This window comes from Chionomys nivalis, chromosome 12 (genome assembly GCF_950005125.1).
Source record: "Chionomys nivalis chromosome 12, mChiNiv1.1, whole genome shotgun sequence".
Taxonomy (NCBI): Eukaryota; Metazoa; Chordata; class Mammalia; order Rodentia; family Cricetidae; genus Chionomys; species Chionomys nivalis.
The window spans coordinates 22,517,505-22,535,995 of NC_080097.1; the positions used below are offsets into that span (position 1 = coordinate 22,517,505).

At 32.3% G+C, this 18,491-nt stretch overlaps 1 protein-coding gene across 1 annotated transcript in view; it reads left to right on the plus strand.

The window, feature by feature from the left end:
* The window catches only part of Klhl1 (kelch like family member 1), a 232,484-nt gene that overhangs the window by 129,051 nt on the left and 84,942 nt on the right, over window positions 1-18,491 (plus strand). Inside the window, exon 5 of the mRNA XM_057786305.1 lies at window positions 16,360-16,572. Coding sequence (XP_057642288.1) covers window positions 16,360-16,572 — 213 coding nt within the window. The remainder of the gene's footprint in view (window positions 1-16,359; window positions 16,573-18,491) is intronic.

Genomic DNA, 18,491 nt, shown 5'->3' on the forward strand with positions numbered 1-18,491 from the left:
AAGTAAGTGCATTGTGGATTTACCTGCTTAAAAATTCTCAGTGTGAGTCCACTTGGTTAATCAACATTTTTATGCCAGTTATTTTATGTCCCTGGGAGATTTTGGCAAACTGGGCTAATGTAGAACATCAATTGATTAGTGCAGCCATCATGCTAAATGATCTCCTGGGTTTCTGTAATAGCGTAAAAGAGTCTCTAGAAGAAGAAATTTATCAAACTTTTACTTATTTGTTCAGGAGTTTTACTCCCCCCCCCATTTATCAGTAATTATGGTAGTTAAGAAGACAGTCTGGTATGTGATTTTAAAATATAAAAATACAGATTTTAAATATAAAAATATTTGGAAAAGTTATTTGATATATAAGACTTTATTTAATTTCATTATGAAAAGAAATAACCACATTAAGAGCTTCATATAGGTATGATACTGAATACTATAAGAAAATTTATGCTCAAGATATGAAATGACAAGTTTATGATAATTGTAACCACTCATACATTTTGAGTTAGGAGAAATTTAAGACGTATTAATTGACAGGGTTAATTGATATTTGTCTATTTTCTCTATTGTTAGTCCCCACTTAACATAAATGCCACATGAAAAAAGTAAATTACCAAACTAAATTTTGTTATCTATAAATTATATGTCATTAGTGACAGTATCTACTCAGACACCTGTGGTTTTAAACACCATATTTATGGTGAAAGATAATAAAAAAATTATGTGAAAGATAACCAAGAGTGTCACATTATCAGTCTTTTGGAACCTGGAAACATTTGACCTATTTATGATTAAAATTCAATATTAAGATCATTCTCACTTTCCATTGAATTAGATAGGATCTGTGATTGAAAACAACCATGAAATGGTAGAAACTAACCTTCAAACCACCATGATCAGTGTTCATATGTGTTCTAAATAGTTTAAAAATATTTAAATGTAGGAATGCAATTTGATTTATATAAAATAATATATATATAGCTTTAAATATTCTCTTCCTCTTTTATCTCTCTCTTTTTCTTCATACTTACTTTCCCCCCAAGATCTTTCTATGTTGCCCATTTCTGCCTTTAAATCATATCCAGATCATTTATACAAAACTCATGGTTCATTATCATTTTATTTGACACAGTAAGAGCCAATATAACTTAATGATTAAGTGGAACTCTTCTTCTAGCATTGAAGTTCATGGTTCAAAAATAACCATAGTTCGAGAATAACATTAGAATGTTTGTTTAACTCTCAAGTGCTTGAGTTTCCACAAAGGACATGTTGAGTGGACATTTAACCTTCTATTTCCTAAACCATTTGTCAAAAATCTAATATAATATATGAGCTGTTAAGATGAGGAACAGTATTTTCATTGATATGATATCCAATGAAATAAAGTATAAAACAGTTTAAGATGAATTTTTTAATTACTTGACAATATTTTTAATAGTAAGCCACACTTTCCTTATCTACTAGAAGTTTCCTTTTGATGCAATGCATAGATAAACTGGGGACAAGAACATTGGGAGGAATTTGCACAATAATTGAAATATGTACACATTTTTTATAATAGTGAAATTTTGTTTAAAGATGGGAATATTCATAATGCTAACTTTATTTCATACCTAATACTATTCAGGCTAAGGCTCATGATACTTAAACAATTTGGCTGTCAGGAATTGTTCTACTACTATATATCCTTACATCACTTAATTTCAAAATATTTCAAAAATATTAGTAAAATATTAGAAATAAAGTATTTCATAATCTGTTCTGAGGCTTTCTCTAGTATCTCAGAAAAATCAAAATGCCTGAAAGGGTAAAATTTCTTTTATTGGTATTATTTAAAATTTCCCTATTAAAATATATTGAAAATGCTATTTATGGATTTCCTCAATGTGTCTTTGAATAACTGTGTAGGCTGTATGCTGAATATTTTACTCAATTAACTTGAAACAGTAATGAAATAATGTAGTGATTGATGAGAGACAATCTAGGTCAGTGTTATTTTTATAAATCTACTTATACTTAGCATTGTATCTTATTTATTATCTGCCCTATAGATTATATCTATTGTTTTAACAATTTCTATATTGAATGATGCTCCCATAGTCCATGCACTCTATTTTCTAGAATTCTATGTGTGGTCACCACATATTACTGCTTAGAATTTATAGGGAGTTGAGGTAAAATACTAAAAGCCCTTTTTATCAGTTTTAATTAAAATTATAATAATTTTCTTACTCGGAAATTACCGGAAAATGTGCTCTCCTTTGCTTCTCGCTTTCTTTATTCACTGAGTGTTGACGTCTACTCATGATATTAATTCTTTACTAGTTCCTCCCCTCTGAGGGCCGGAGAGATTCATCAGTGGGTAAGAACACCTACTGCTCTGCAGAAATCATTGGTTTGCTTCTCAGAACCCACTAAGCAGCTTCCAAAGTCATAAGCCTAGTTTTTAGGGGTCTAATGCTCTCTTCTGGCTTGTATAGACACCAGGAATGCATGTATTGCACAAGCATTCATACAAAGAAACACTCACACAAAAAAATTAAAAACAAATCCATGTTTTTAAAAGTGTTTGTCAATAATTTAAATTTAGTCAAATTGAAGTTACACAAGTATTTGTTGTAATGAAAGACAATTTACATTCATAGTTAGATATTAAACATATGATGAAAACACCACAACATAAATGGCTAATGGTATTTCTGAATATGAGGAAATTTTATTTCCATTCAATCCTACCTATTTGCACAGATTCGTTCTTTGGGATATCAGTATTTTAGGAGATTCCTGTTTGTAGCAATTATTGATATTTTAATTGCTAGTTAACTACTTCATTTAAAAATGAGAATGATGTCTTCTAAGCAGGAACTTTCCTTTGTTCCATGTTGGAAATTTATATGAGCTTCCAATACATTCCAACCTGTTTCGCCAAGATCTTTGTAAGATCTAAGATATAAGGTAAGATGAATGATCACACAAAGGAGCTCATTTTGTACTATTTTTCTCTAAGAAGTCATTTCAAGGAATATTTGATTAGGTAACATATTAATTGTTAAGGATCTTTCTGGCCTATTTTATAATATTATTGGATAATAAAATGAAAATCATTTCCAGAGTATATATCTCTATTCAATTAAAGATGGATATCTGTACTTCTGACACAGATGCTGACATATTTAAAGGTTCTCAGTAAAATGTATGATTTGTCCAACATAAAGCAGTAAACCATATTAGAAATTAACAGAGTTAAATTTAAATTTGTATTTTCAGGTAAACACTTAGAACATCCTTGTTATAATGGTTTTCTTTCAGTCTTTCAATAAATCACATACCGGAAAGGGGGAAAGATGCCATTATTGAAGTGATTTTACCTGCATCTTTTTCCTCTGTAATGAATGTAACCTGCTGATATTTCAAAAATAATGCTCTCTTTGGATACGCCCAGAAGATCTGTTGACAACAAAGTAAACTTGCCATTGATAGAATTCCTAACAGTCTATGATTATTTGTTATTCCTACCTTGTGTCTGATTTTTGCTGTTATATCACCTCTTTCTCTAAAAAAGCTTGATAAAATTGAAAGTAAAAGAATATTGAGATGTCTACATACACACACAGTAATATAGGCATGCATACAAACACACACATATGTATAAATATGTATAAATAGCAAATCAGACCACACAGCTTCACATTAGACAGCCAATTAGAGGGCTCATTCCTGGAAAATGCAAATTCTCCTTCATACAGAAGTTATTAGTTCCCTGTAATACTTTATCTTAGTGGTAAGGCTCTTCAAATTCTTTTCCTATCACCTTAATATGTCTACTAATACTGCTCTTGTTTAAATAGTAGAGTTTCTGTTATTATAACCTCATTATAACATTATTTCCTCTTATTATAACTTTATAATGTCTCCAACCTATCATCCTTGAAGTTCCCTGAGCATTAAAGGCAGGAGCCTTTAATTAAAGCGTCGTACATGTATAATTTGTGTGTGGGATCCTTAAAATCTGTAGTTCTTTGGACACTGAGTAGTTGTGGTTTTCTATGACAATATCCATCTGCTATAAAGAGAGACTTCTTTGATAAGGTGTGGTCACACACACTTATCTCTCTGTGTAACTACAAGATTTGTAATACAATTAGGAGTTACGTTTTACTAGCAAAGTGATTATAATATACTCCTTTGAAATAGCCATCTTCTCACTAACCCCAAGATACAGAAGTAACAAAAAATAACTCAAAATATTGCATGTCTGTATTTTTGTATATACAAAAACACAGAAATATGCACAAAACACACAAAACATACATTTAACAATAATAGTCACAGAATAAAAGGCTATTCTCTTCAGAATTGGGAAATATAGAAGGGGCTAGATAAATGGTATCTGAAAGGGGCCAGAGAAAGGAATGGATGGGGGACAGAGATACTATTTCTAATGGAAAGTTAAAAAAAATAAGAAACACCTATAGTTGAAAGTATCATGGGGTTTATCCTTCACCTTCTACCATACATTGATTTTGCTAGTTAATATGGAATTCTTACCATTTCTTACTGAATCAAGCAAGGTCGTGACAGATAACATCCACAAAGGGTTCGCCTTTCATGTTTTACTGAATGTAAGAAGAAATACGATCTGTGTATCTATTATGAGAAGGTCTAAGAACACTAAAAGAATACTGATCTTCAGGAGTCTTGTGGAAGAAAGGGAGGAGAGTTTGTATGAGGTAGGGGTCAAGATAGGGAAATCTAGAAAGACAACTGACCTGAGTTTGGGGGATCTCATGGATGCTGGACCAGCAATTAGGGAACCTGCATGGGACTGACCTAGACTGTCTATATGTGTATATGTCTTATTACTACTATTAAAAATGATAGCTTTCTTGTGTTCTAGGATACTTAGTAAACATGAAAAGACCTAATGACTTGCATTTACTAGTATATTAGTTAGTTAAAGTTTAAGGGCATATTACATGAGGACGATGAGTTAGCTAGAATATCATATCCCTTATATGTCATTAGTAGAAGGCTAGGTATCCTCCCTCTCAGAGATAAATAAATCAAAGTCATGCCTTGCGTACACACACACACACACACACACACACACACACACACACACAATGTTGGTGAAGCATTAATTTATAACATATTCCAAAGAAAAGAAAGTTGATTTTGATAGCATATGTGAGAGGGGTATGAAAAGATGCTAATTTCTACTCGTCAAGTTGCATCATCTTTAGTAATAATCTCTCCACCTGGCAACATATCAAAGATTTCTGGAATCAAGGACTGCATACAGCATATTGAAGCATCAATAACAGATGGTGGATCTGAAAGGCAGGTATATACAGAGGCTTTACAAGTATATTAAATAAAAGATGACCTTATTAAAGATAATTTGGGCAATGAAGTATTTACTTTGTTTTTCTGAAAATATCTGTTATTGTTTGAAGAAGCAATATAACCATCTAATAAAAGATGTATGTCCTTAAGGTTTTCTAAATATCCTACTTAATTGTTTTTGACAAATATTCCTTCGGGCCATTGTGAAAAAGTGAAACAAAAGTAGGCTAAGATCAATATCAATGCCATAGACGATAACAATGGTGCATTCAGTGATGAAAGGTATTAATTTCAGGGCTTCAGGGGTTCTAAATGACCCTTTCATAACTGGAACCCAGGTAGTAATCCTTTTTGTGATGCTTCCACACTTCAAAGAAGAGAAATCACCTCTTTTTTCATCTACTGATGCCAGATATTGAATGTATCAAAAACACTTTACTATCCTGTCTCACTGAGACCCAAGAAATTCAATTATTTCTAAATCCACATCCAACCCAGACTTAGGATCTCTGCTTCCGTCAATCCTTATTAAAATGTACTTGATCTCTAGTTTTGTTTGCTTTTGAAACTCAGCCCTAAACTCTAGATAAATTCTACAGTTACTGTTTAATTTATGTTGAGACTTTCTAGGTGGAGAGAGAAAGCTACTATCTATAACAAACCCAGGAGAGAAACAAAGTCTAGTAAGACACAGGACACTAAGGTTTGGTGAGAATCACACTTAGCTTTCCTTTGGAGACCTTACAGTTTGTGTACAAACTACTTTGCAGAGGTCTTTGTCCTGCTTGTTCTTCTAGGATAGAGTGCTTATTACAATTATTTAATCTGTCCTCTGCCATTCTTTGCTGATTCAATCATAAGTGCATTTTCCCACAGAACGTACATTTTCACTTAGATTTGCATCAGAATTTGATTGCCTAACTGAATCAGGAATTTTAACTGGATTCAGTAACCCATGCTTTATAGATTGTGAAACCTAAAAATCCAAGTATGCTCAATAAAGTCATTTACTGATATCACTCTTTCACTGCTGTCCCAGGGAATATCCAGATCTGTTTTCACAATTTTTTATAGTCTCTATAAGGGTGACTCTAAAGATGATAGATATTATTCCTGTTCTTTAAAAGATCAAGAAATTCTAGAAATATGGTTATGCAAAACAAAGTACTGCTATCTCTCACTAACTATTGCCTCATTTATTTGGAGACAAACTTATCCTAGAATTAAGGACTATTTAGGGTACCAGACAAAACAATCACAATGGGCAATGTTCTTGTTTATTTATTTTACTTAGTCAATAGTCTAAGTTTTTTATTACATTGTGGGAAACTTGATGTGGTCGGGAACTGGTTTGAACTAAATTAGAATATTATTTGACACACTTAATGCTTGTGATTACCAAAAATATTAATTCTCATTGCTACAGAACTATGAACAATATATACTTTCTTCTTCCCATTTTCAGTAACACATTTTTTTTTGTATTTGATGTAGTTGCTCAGACATTCCAGTGAATCAACTGAAAGTTTGATGATGTAGAATTATGACCCTACACAATGATCCTACTCAAGAACCTCTAGGAATTGAGAAAAAGCTTTATAAATATTTTGTTAAAAATACTATGTTTTTTCACTCTAAATAAGTTATCAAGGGAATACACTTTCAAGGGATTTAAGGGAGCAGATGGTTTTAGTATGCTACACCTGGTGATTCGGTAGCATCCCTGCAATCCCAGTCCTTTGCCGAGTTAGAAGTGTAAATTCAAGGCATAATTGTGCACCAGAAAAAGCTATTCTCAATATATTCAGAAATAAAAAATAGGATTTTGTAAATCAAAATACAATTTCCTTTTTTCTTCAATTTATGAGATACATTTTTCAGTTAAATTTAGAGCCATGTCCTCTCCTTTCATCTTTACTTCATGTTCTCCAATACAGAATTTAACATGTGCATAGTAAGGAAACATCCCATTTGAATGACTGCAACTTGGTGATAACTGTTTCACCCAGCTACATATAAGAAAATTATTGAATAACAAATTTGAAAAACAAAAGATTTTAAAAGACAGACAAATTGTAGCAAACAATTTTTAAACTTTTTCACTCATCATTCCAAAGACATTCAAGCAAAGAATTACTCTGGGAATTACTGTTCAAGGACTTCACAGATAGAGCTAAGGTGATGGATCAATTATTTGACCACCTTTAAAAGAGCAATTTTGCATGATTATTGAAACTGAATATTAGCCTCTAAAGCCAAAAGAGGAAGTCAAAATAGCCTTTCAGAAATACAGAAGAAGAGAAGATGGCTTGGGCAGAAAGAAATGCAATGGATAATCAATGTATGAGAAATTGTCCATATGACATCACCCTATGTAAACATGGAGAAATGGAGACAAGTCAGGCAACAGAAAAAGCATCTCCAACCTCAGCAATGACCACAAGGCAGTATAAGTCTGTGTTGACATCAGTCTTACATCCACTCTGAAATAAATTCTATAAAATATCCTGCTGTATATTTTCTTTTACTGAAAATATATTTTCCCATAAAACATATTCTGATTATGTTCTACCCTTACCTAACTTCTTCCAGTTTCTCCTCTCTTCTCCTTATCTCCAGATCTACACACTTTCTGTCTCTCCTAAGGAAATAAGCAGGCCCATAAGGAACAATGATAATAGAATATAAAACAAAAATAAACAGACCACAATAGGACTAAACAACAAGAAATAAAAGAGTAAAACATAAAGCATGAAAAATGCATCTAACACATCTAATCACAATGGATCACAGGTTTGTACAAACATGACTTGCATAAAAACATGAAACTAGAATCAATAATATATTCACAAAGGATTGTAAGATTATTTTTAATTTAATTTATTATTTTTGATTTTTGAGACAGGGTTTCTCTGCAGTTTTTGGTGCCTGTCCTGGAACTAGCTCTTGTAGACCAGGCTAGCCTTGAACTCACAGAGATCCATCTGTCTCTGCCTCCCGAGTTCTGGGATTAAAAGTGTGCGCCACCACCGCCCAGCTTAATTAAATTTTAAGTGCCTTGAAACAGCATTATAAGAAAAAGGTGCTCCAAAGTTCCATCGAGCCCCTTCTATTTTGTGTTGACCATCTTCTGTTATGTATGTGGCCTATCCTTACTAATGGTTTGTTTCCCTAGTGACACTACCCTGAAGAAAACTAAATCTACACTTGCAAATAGTTATCAATTGGAGCTAGTATCGAGTTTAGAGATTGGTGTGTGTCCACTTCTCTTAGCTGTGAGAATCCATCCTGTACAGAGCCATGGAGGCCATTTGCATGCTACCTCAGTTTCTGCGAGTCTGTATGTCCCTCTGTCACATTGTATTTAGAATGTCTTATCCTTTTGGTGTTCTTCACACCCTCTGCCTTTCACAGTTTTTTGTTTGTTTGTTTGTTTGTTTGTTTTTGTTTTTTTGTTTTTTTTTAATGTGTCTTTTACCTCTTGTATCTTGATCCCATTCATGTTCCCATCCCTTCACATCTACCTTTGACCCTGCTTGCCCTCCCCCGATATAAATAGAAAATAAAGCGAGAAAAGGTAAAAACTTAAAAATCTCATCATGGAAGTTGCAGTGTGACACAGTGAGTCACACTGTGAACTTCTTTGTCCATTATCTTTACTTGAAAGTGTTCATTGCGAACGGTCATTGTCTGGTTCTAGGTTCTGGTTTCTACTATCCTAAGGAAGTTGTGAGCAGTGAGAAATGTCTTACACATATTCTGCTTCCTCTTCTGCATGGGTATCTGAGCCATTACTACAGGATTTTTCTGGAGACATCCCATTTGGGACTTTTTCCTCACTGTTATTTGCTGATTTTGCTGGACTTTTGATGCATGAAACTATCAGCCAATACAGGATGATTTTCCTTGGCTACAAATCTTACAGTACCATGGTATAAGAAAATATAAAATTAATAAAAGCAAGGTTTTTCTTAATTTTAAATATAAACATGAAAGCTAATTTATTAAATTATTAAATTAATTAATGGATATTTTAATAGTTTGAGAAATGGGGAACAATCAGTTTTGTATTGAAAATCTGTACAATGACAATATGAGGCATAGGCTTCTATTTTCTTTAAGTACCCCTCATATCTCTCTACAATATCTTTCAAATATATCAAGGATTCATTTTTCACATCAACTTCCTTTTTAAAAATATTATATTGTATATTATTTCAATGTTTTATACATATTACAGTAGTGATAGTTTTCTTCATTTTTCTGATGGTTAAACTAATGACATGTGGCAAATTAGTTTTTCACAAAGTTGAGAAATATTCATTATAGAATCATTTAAGTTTTATGAAGTTTATTTCTCTTATTTCAATTATTTTTTTTCTAAAAGCATAATGTTCCCTCAGTTTCTATTTTGTGGATTTTTAAAATCATTTTATGATTTTGTGGCTCTTAAAATCTTGCTACTCCAAGTACAATAATCCTTAAATCTTGAAGGCAGGGTATGACACAGCTTTACCATTTAGATCTGAACATTTTACATTATATTTTTCTCTATGCAATGACAAGCTGTGGGTACCTGTGTTAATTGCCATCTATTGGGTGAGTACAAAGAAACAACATTTCTTATATAAAGCAGAAAAGTTACATAAAAGAACTCAAGGGTTTGTAACTATATGAAAAAGATATACAAAAACTCAAATATGATAAAATCCCAGTGTGGAAAGAAATAAGCATAGAGTTTCAGCTCTGTCTGAGGAGATTCTGACAACTGATCCCTGGGAGAGGGGCATTCAGATTTGTTTAGGGGTTTTGTCATGGAAAGGTAAACAGTAGCACAGTCGAGTGCCACACATTCAAGAAATTAGACTTATAAATTGAAACAAATTTAGGTAGGTATGAAAGAACAGGGTAGACTGAGGAGAGGGATATGAGTGTATGACCAAAATTTATTTTCAAAGGTTGTCAGAAAGTCCATAAACATTATTTTATTATTGCATGATTTAGTATCAAAAAATCTGTTAATAAGTATTGCTATTTCTGTTGTAATTTCTTTTAAATAGGTTAAATATAAGAATATAGCTTATGCTAAAAGTTTAAATTCTGGTTGTTAGCATGTAGCAAAATAATCCAACCCAGTACATAATTAGTTTAAACACTTTCTTAAGCAAAAAGTGCTGTTGTTAAATTTGTTCTTCCCTCTTCAGAGACTATATAGAACATAAGGTCACAATATTATTGTCTAGGCAGACACTGCTAATTTATTTCCCAGCTGCTCAGACCTGAATAATCACACAGAAGCTATATTAATTACAACAATGACTTAGGCATATTTCTAGCTAGCTTTCATATCTTGAATTAACTTATTTCTGTTAATCTGTGTATCACCATGAGGCAGTGGCTTACCGGATAAGGTTCTGGCGAGTGTCTTTCTCCTTTGGCAGCTGCATGATGTCCCTTTGTCTCTGCATACGCTCTTTATATGTCTTTGTTTGGATATCTTACCTGGTTTCATTCTGCTAAACCATTGGTCAAAACAGTTTCTTTATTAACCAATGCTACTCACAGCATATGGAGCGGAATCCCACATCATCTCCCTATTACTGTCTAAATAAAAAGAAAGGTTTTAATTTTAACATAGTAAAATTACATATAACAAAAACATTATCAAGCAAGAATTATAGTTATAATATTTATAGCTAATCTATTTTTATCATAGCTAAGAAAAATTATAACCATCAGTCTTCAACTCCATCAAAGTCCAGGGGAAGATATAATATTACCGAAGGAAACAAGAAATGAATTATAAGCAACTTCCAAAACTCTAGAGCTGGCAGAGACATCTTGCTGCCTGGACAGTCACCCATAGTTCTTCTGTAATGCTGGGGCATCCATCTTCAGCTTACAGTCCCATAGTATTTGGCAAAATTTTCCATGAAGCAGGAAATTTGAAGATTAGTTCTGCCTTTTAAGGCAAAGTTCATCAGTTGCTTTCTTCTGGGTGCTACAGAATGTCTGACAGATTCATACATGAAACATGTGCCCTAAAAGACTGTCTCACCTATTTTTTCTGTGGGTCCTGCATGTCTAGTTCATACAGCATATCATCAAGCTGTCTAGACAAGAGCTGTTTCTTGCCCAAGTGACTAACAAACTCCATAAGGAGCCCCTTCGAAGCACTTCATCCATTTGAAGTAATCGTACCGACATAAGCAGATATGTATTACAGTTGAGAAACGTCTAAGTTCTTAAAACATTTTAAATGCCATATTCTCTAGTTATTTTAAGTGCTGAAGATTATCTAATCTCACGAAACTATATATTTATATATCTAGAAAACTAAACTAATATGGCTACAATTTTCACTATTGCAAATGACTCAATCCATATTTCTTAACTAAATATTACATTTTTAAATGAGCTGCACAAACACAATACCTAAAGAGCAGAAATACATATATACAGTATAACAAAATCAACATTAAATTTGTATCAATAGGCAAAAAAACATATCAATTCAATCTATTCATCTCTATATCATAACCCTCTGTATTATTATCATTTTTAGAAATTGACTGTGACCATTAATCACTTATAATCAACCTCCTTTAAGTGAAAACAATATATACAATTATTTTGGAAATTTGTCCATAGTTTTCTTCAAACTGTTCCCTGTTTTTTTGTTGGGAGAAGTATTTTTAGGAGTTCACAGAGAACTTTTGGGGTGTCTTGTTCTATCAAACCACATTAGCCTGGAAGGAATCCACAGGTTCTCATCTTCTCTGGAAACAAAAGCAGAAACTCCTTTCCAAAGCAATTCTTAGGTCCAAATTTTGAAGTCAAGATATCTTTATGTTGCTTTAACTTAATAGCCCCTGAATCAAATGTCTCTCTAATATCAAAAAATTTTGTTTGGAGACTTTTGGATGTTTCAAAAGATGTGATTATTCATTTCTGCTTGAATCACTGGGATGGATCTTGCATATTCTCAGTCAGAGATCTACCCTGAATCATATTTGCAATTTTTGCACCTTGGTCTGTGACATCTTACATTTGATGTCAAAATATTTCTCTGTGTTAAGTATTTTAAACTTTTATTTAAAATGCATCTGTTTCTGGATTTTGTGTTGTTTGCTTGCTTGTGTTTGACACTGAGAAAGTGTCAAAGATTTAGGATTAATATGTTCAAATACCTAACCTACAGTTCAATTTTGGTGTTATTTTGACAATATTTCTGAGACTGTTGTCAATCAATGTGACATATCAATTAATACATAACTTATTATATCTTTATTGCATAGTGTCACTTGACCAGCTCATCACATCATACTATTTGTCATGTTCTAGTTTAAAACCTTACTGAGTCTGAGCCCATTTGCTTATGATCATTTTTAGATAGCAAACTTTGAATATAAAATGATGAATGTTTCGCTTATAATATACATTTTTCTTTCTTAATAGTTATCGAACAGTACATGTAAGACTCTTAAAAATGTTTTCTACAAATGGTAAATGGATCAAAGATATTAAAAACCTCTTATGATTTTCAAAATTAATATGCTGTTGATTAACTTTTACAATATGAGGGAACTAGTCTTAACTTCATAAAACATCATGACAAAGCAAGCATATATGTTTTAAAAATTCCAGAAACTATATTGCAATTATCACAAGAACATTTAGGAAAAAAGCTGCCTTTAAAGGAGACTAGGTAGAGATGAGAGTGGAAAAAAGAGAATGTTAGACCACATCAATATGTAATTGTTAGATAATAGGTATATGGAACATTATGCAATGACTAATAACAGGCTTACATGATTCATGACATTTTTTAACATCAGTACCAAGAGTTTTCAAAGAACCTGGTATTATTTTAAAAGATACAAAATTATAAGAATTTTAGCTGACTTAGGAGCAGGTCTATGAGGGAAAGAAGGATAAAACAGTGTCTATAGTGATAGTAAATGAAACTATTACCAGAGCTGTCTGAGAAGAAATCAAACTATAAAAGGCTATAGCCTTCTTGCCAGATGGATTTCAATCTGACTCAAAGTTTTCTGGAGGCTAAATAAAAAGAGAAATCTGATCAATTTCATAATTTACAACATCCATGATAAAGGAAAACCAATTTACTCAAGAGAAGTGCAATTATTCTTGCTACTAAAACCTATAAGAAATTTCCCCAAGGGTCATCATAAAAAGAACACTATAAAATATAATGAAATATATCTTGAACAAAATCTTTATGACAGACACCACTAAGTGTTTCACAGAGTGATTTTTATTGCATTCTTTTTAGCTACAGTGTAACTATACAATTTTGACTATAGTTTAATAATGGCAGGCATGTTTGAGTAAAAGAAATAAAATTGAACAAAATGTTTTTTCAAATTCCTCAAAAATTTTAATTTTCTTCCCTAATCTCTTAAGAGAAGTCTGGTAGCAATTAGAATGAAACATCTAATTATTTCAATATTTTATTACAGATATCTATAAAACATTATATACTCCAAAAGGAAATGCAGGATTAAAATATTTAACAATAGAATAAAACTGAATCGACTTGATGGTTATTACAGATATATTAATTTATTGGTAATTTGTATTTTAGTGTAATTCTTTAAGTAAGTTGAAAGAAGTGGTTAAAAACTTATTGTTGAGACTGGAGACACTTCCATCTGATATATAATTACTTCAACAGCCAGGGCGCTCCTTGCAAAATGAGCATTAATTGAACCAAAATGAATATTTAGAGCTTTATAAAAGAAAAGTGGACAGGATAGCACAGTGATTCTAGTTAGGGTTTTAAAATGATTTAATTTACACTCATGGCGTGGATTATGCAGTTATTTTGTTCGATAACACTTTCTTCATTAGAGATCATGATGGATCAAACCTCTCTTTTAGGTTAATTCTTCCCGTGATATAGAAAACTAAACAAGGGGATAAATGAAGGCATTGACTTAGTTCTTATGTGTGGGCAAATGCCCAAATGCCTTTGCTCTTGATGTAGAGGGGACAACTTGTCTGTAGCCTCTCGGACAGCTAATCAAAAACGAACGTTCTGACTGGCAGAGACACAACAATTTCAGTTTCCTTGATTTCCTTATATCTCACTTCACTTTTGATACTGATCAAAGTCTCCAAGTATATATTTGTAAGCTATTTTATTATTTGTAATATTGAACTTTTACATTGAAGACTTAACTTGGGTTTCTAAAATAACTTGACAGGTTGTATAAATAAGAAATGTGTTTTGGCTGTGTTCTCAGACTATGTTTCCAGATCTCTATCCCCCATGTTCATATTCTATTGCAAAAGCACAGCAACTGCTTTGGGAGCTTTGAGGGTACCAAGTGTTAGGAGATTCTAGGTGGTGTTAACTATATACAGCTAACTGAATAGTTGGCCTGAGGAACTAAATGCAACAGGTAGCGTTACAACTTATTTATTTATTTACTTATGTACTTTCTTTCTTTTTACTTTCTTACTTACTTATTCATTGTAATAATTTCTCATGAAACCAAGCCTCACACTTACTATGTAGCTGGGGTTGCTACTGACTTCATCTTCCAGGTTTCACTAACTAAATTTTGGATTTGCAGATGTGCAAAATAACTCCTGACTTCTTGAATTAAAATCTTGATTCATGACAGGAACAAAGGAAACAAAACTAATGAATGTCATTTTGAATACTAGAGTGATGATATGTTAAATAATATGACAGAAGGAAGGGAGATAATTTATCAACTGCAATGAATGCAAGGGAAGAAATTAATTATGAACAGAAGGAATCTCTCTGTAAAACCGAAAGCTTAGTGTGTCTTTAAATAAAAATCTTGGAGATCCCCCACACATATAGAACCATTGTGGCTTGATAAGACATTTAACTCAGAAGTTGAAGTAGACATGGGGAAATTAATTGGAAGAACAGACAAACTAAATGAAAATAAATAGGTATTAAAATTATATCAAAACTATGTCAAATTTGATGGCTACTGGGACGAAGAATGCTAATTTCCTTCAGAGATGGGGATCTTGAAAGTTTGCCCATCCTTCACAAGATGGAAAGCATGGCAGAAAGAGGTGTATTTAATAAAAAATTATGATCATTTACAATTTCTCAAACAACAACAGATAATTCATATTGTTAACTTTAAAAGTTTTTATTTAATCTTTACAAGGCATTTTTTAAATTTCATAGATTTCAATATATTGCCAAGTTGTTGTTTAGAACAAAGCATCCAAGACCCTATTGTAGACTTCTCAATGAGAAGATGGAAGTAGAACCCCAAAATATCATTTATACATTTCCCAGTTTTGTTCCAGTGGTTAGTGACTGCCCTTTGAAACTACTATATTAAATCCAAGGTCAAGTCTTGTTATCTGTCTATGATGCTCAATATATTTGTGACTTGAATAAAATAAAGAACAAATTTTATTATAAATAACAATTTACAAAAGCTAAGCAATTGTGGGAATCAATTAAGCCAATGAAATTGTCATGAGTGGAGGCAGTTGTGTAAGAATGAGGTAGAGAGAGCTCATATGATTTTGTAACTTCGATGGTCTCTCCTTTTCAAATAAACAACAAAGCTGACTTATTTTGTATTCATCTCTGTAATTTTATTGCCATTTTCTGATTTTTGAATTTGTACTTGAGTTTTTGAAGGTGTGAAATGTTATTCTTTTCATATTTGCTAATTCTTACATAGCAGTACACTTGAAACTTGAACATCTAATCACTGAGTACATTCTTCCCGCATAACAAAGAAGTGCATTATAATCCTCCAGTTATTACAAGTTCTCTGCCATCTCAGATATATTTACACTTCAATTACAATTACAATGCTTTCTTCTTAACAGCTTCTTGTTTCTGAAGGATGAGTCTCAAGGATTATGGTATAATGAGAACAAAGATTATTGACTGCTTTTCACATTTTTTCTCTTAGATGCTCTGCCAGCCACAATGGAGTGAAACGGAATTCATGCCAAGATCTTTTCTCCCCACAGGAAAACATAATGGAAGTAATCAGAAATCAAGAGTTTTTGCTCCTTCCAGCTGAAGAGCTTCATAAACTCCTGGCTAGTGATGATGTAAATGTTCCTGATGAAGAGACTATCTTCCACGCGTTAATGATGTGGGTCAAGTACGACACTCAGCGGAGATGCAGCGACCTAAGTATGCTCCTTGCCTTCATAAGACTACCACTGCTTCCACCACAGGTAATTTTGTGTCTTGCTGTTTCAATATGAGCAGTATACTAAAAATTCTTGTATCACAAGCAAACATTACCACACAGTTTTCATTATTTTTAAACATTCTAGGAATGTAATAAGGAGCTATAATCAAATTAAACAAGAGGGCCTAAAATTATGAGTGAAGAATCATGGATCTAAATTTCTTCTTCACTGCATATAGATTCATGCATGCCTTTATCATTTCTGTTGATACAGTTTTCACATTATAAAGTATGATTGTAGTATATACACAAGAGGTTTGTGAAATCAGTGAGATAGCAAATATACACGCATCACACAGTGTCTATTATCTGTTTTCTGTTTATTCTCTACTTGTATGTAGTCTCTGTAAAACTTATGACCTGAACTACAAGAGGGACCATTTTTGAAACTGGAAACCTAGCTAACTATCTACTCTAGTGTGGTCATGGTCTTGGATGAGAACTTACAACCACCCCTTTACTAAACTAGAATAAGCCCTAACTGCATTCTACAGAGTTGTTCTTATACTCTCTTTAAATTTGATGTTTTATACAATTTTGTGATAATTCATTAGGGAAAATGATATATTCTTTGCAATTTTAAAAAACAATTTAAGGATATTTCAAAATTAGTGTTAGGAGTCAATATATACTTAAATTGTAGAGACTTATCAAACCACTTACCAATTACAATTATGGAAGTTTTATTCACTACAGGTAATAGATCAGAAAAACTAAACCACCATTCTATTGATGAAGACAGAGGGTAGAGGACAGAAGACAATAAGAAGTTCTATAAGTTTGTAACCTTGAGATAAATTCAAATTCACCATTTTTTAGCTAAAAATTTCTCTCTGAAATAATAGATATATTCATTGACCTTTTCTCTTACTAGAACATCACCTTTGGAACTCAGTAATTTAAAAGCTCCAAGCCATAGAGCGGAAAGAATATCAAGCCTTTGATTTAGATTTTGTGGGGAAAAACATCACAAGTTCTACCTAATCTCTGTGTGAACCATCTAGACAGTTTTGTAACAGTGTAAGAGTAATCTATAGACAGCCTAATACACATATGGTGTATAATTTCTTTTCTTGTCAAAGAGCAAATTCAAAATGGACTAGACTATTAAAATATATGAAAGTATTATGCAAATATTTTATGAAAGAATACTGGCGGCTTTAACATTCATTCATCACACTGATTTAGACTCAAACCCTTATATGAGGAAGTGCGCAACATAACTAGCTAATGCATCAGGAGAAAATAGGGATCTATGTACTTACAAGAGTGAGTGGAAATTTATCTTAGATTTTAAGATTAGAAAATTAGAAATATTCCTATGATAAAACTAGAAATCAGTTGAAGCTTTGAGAACTAGTAGTTGCCTTTTATTTGGCTATTGAGAGTAATTATAAATTAAAATCAGAAACAATTGATTTATGGATGGTTCCTCTCAATAAATTATAAACTTGCATTGGCATGAAGCATTTTTAAAGAAAAGGCAACCTGTATGAAGGTAAGCAATGAGTACATTATGAGTCCCTGTACTTTATATTCCAAACCATCCACTTTTACTATTGACACTAGGTATTCTCAAGGACTGTATCCTCATTAGTGTCAATAAAAATAAATAAGAAGATTGACCAATGATAGATTGAAGCACATTAACCAGTGACATATTATAGACCGAGCAATTGTCTTTTTTATTTTTTCTAGTCATTGATAAACACCCACTTTAACTATTTGTTAAAATGTTGGGATCTTGAAGATATACTTGTATTAAAATTTTATCCACAATATACTGGCAATTCTGGCTACTATTTATAATCCCACGTCACAGAATGCAGAGACAAAATAATTTGAAGTTTACTGGGAGACTTACTACTTAATTTTTTGGTTACACCATTCTTTATTGTCATT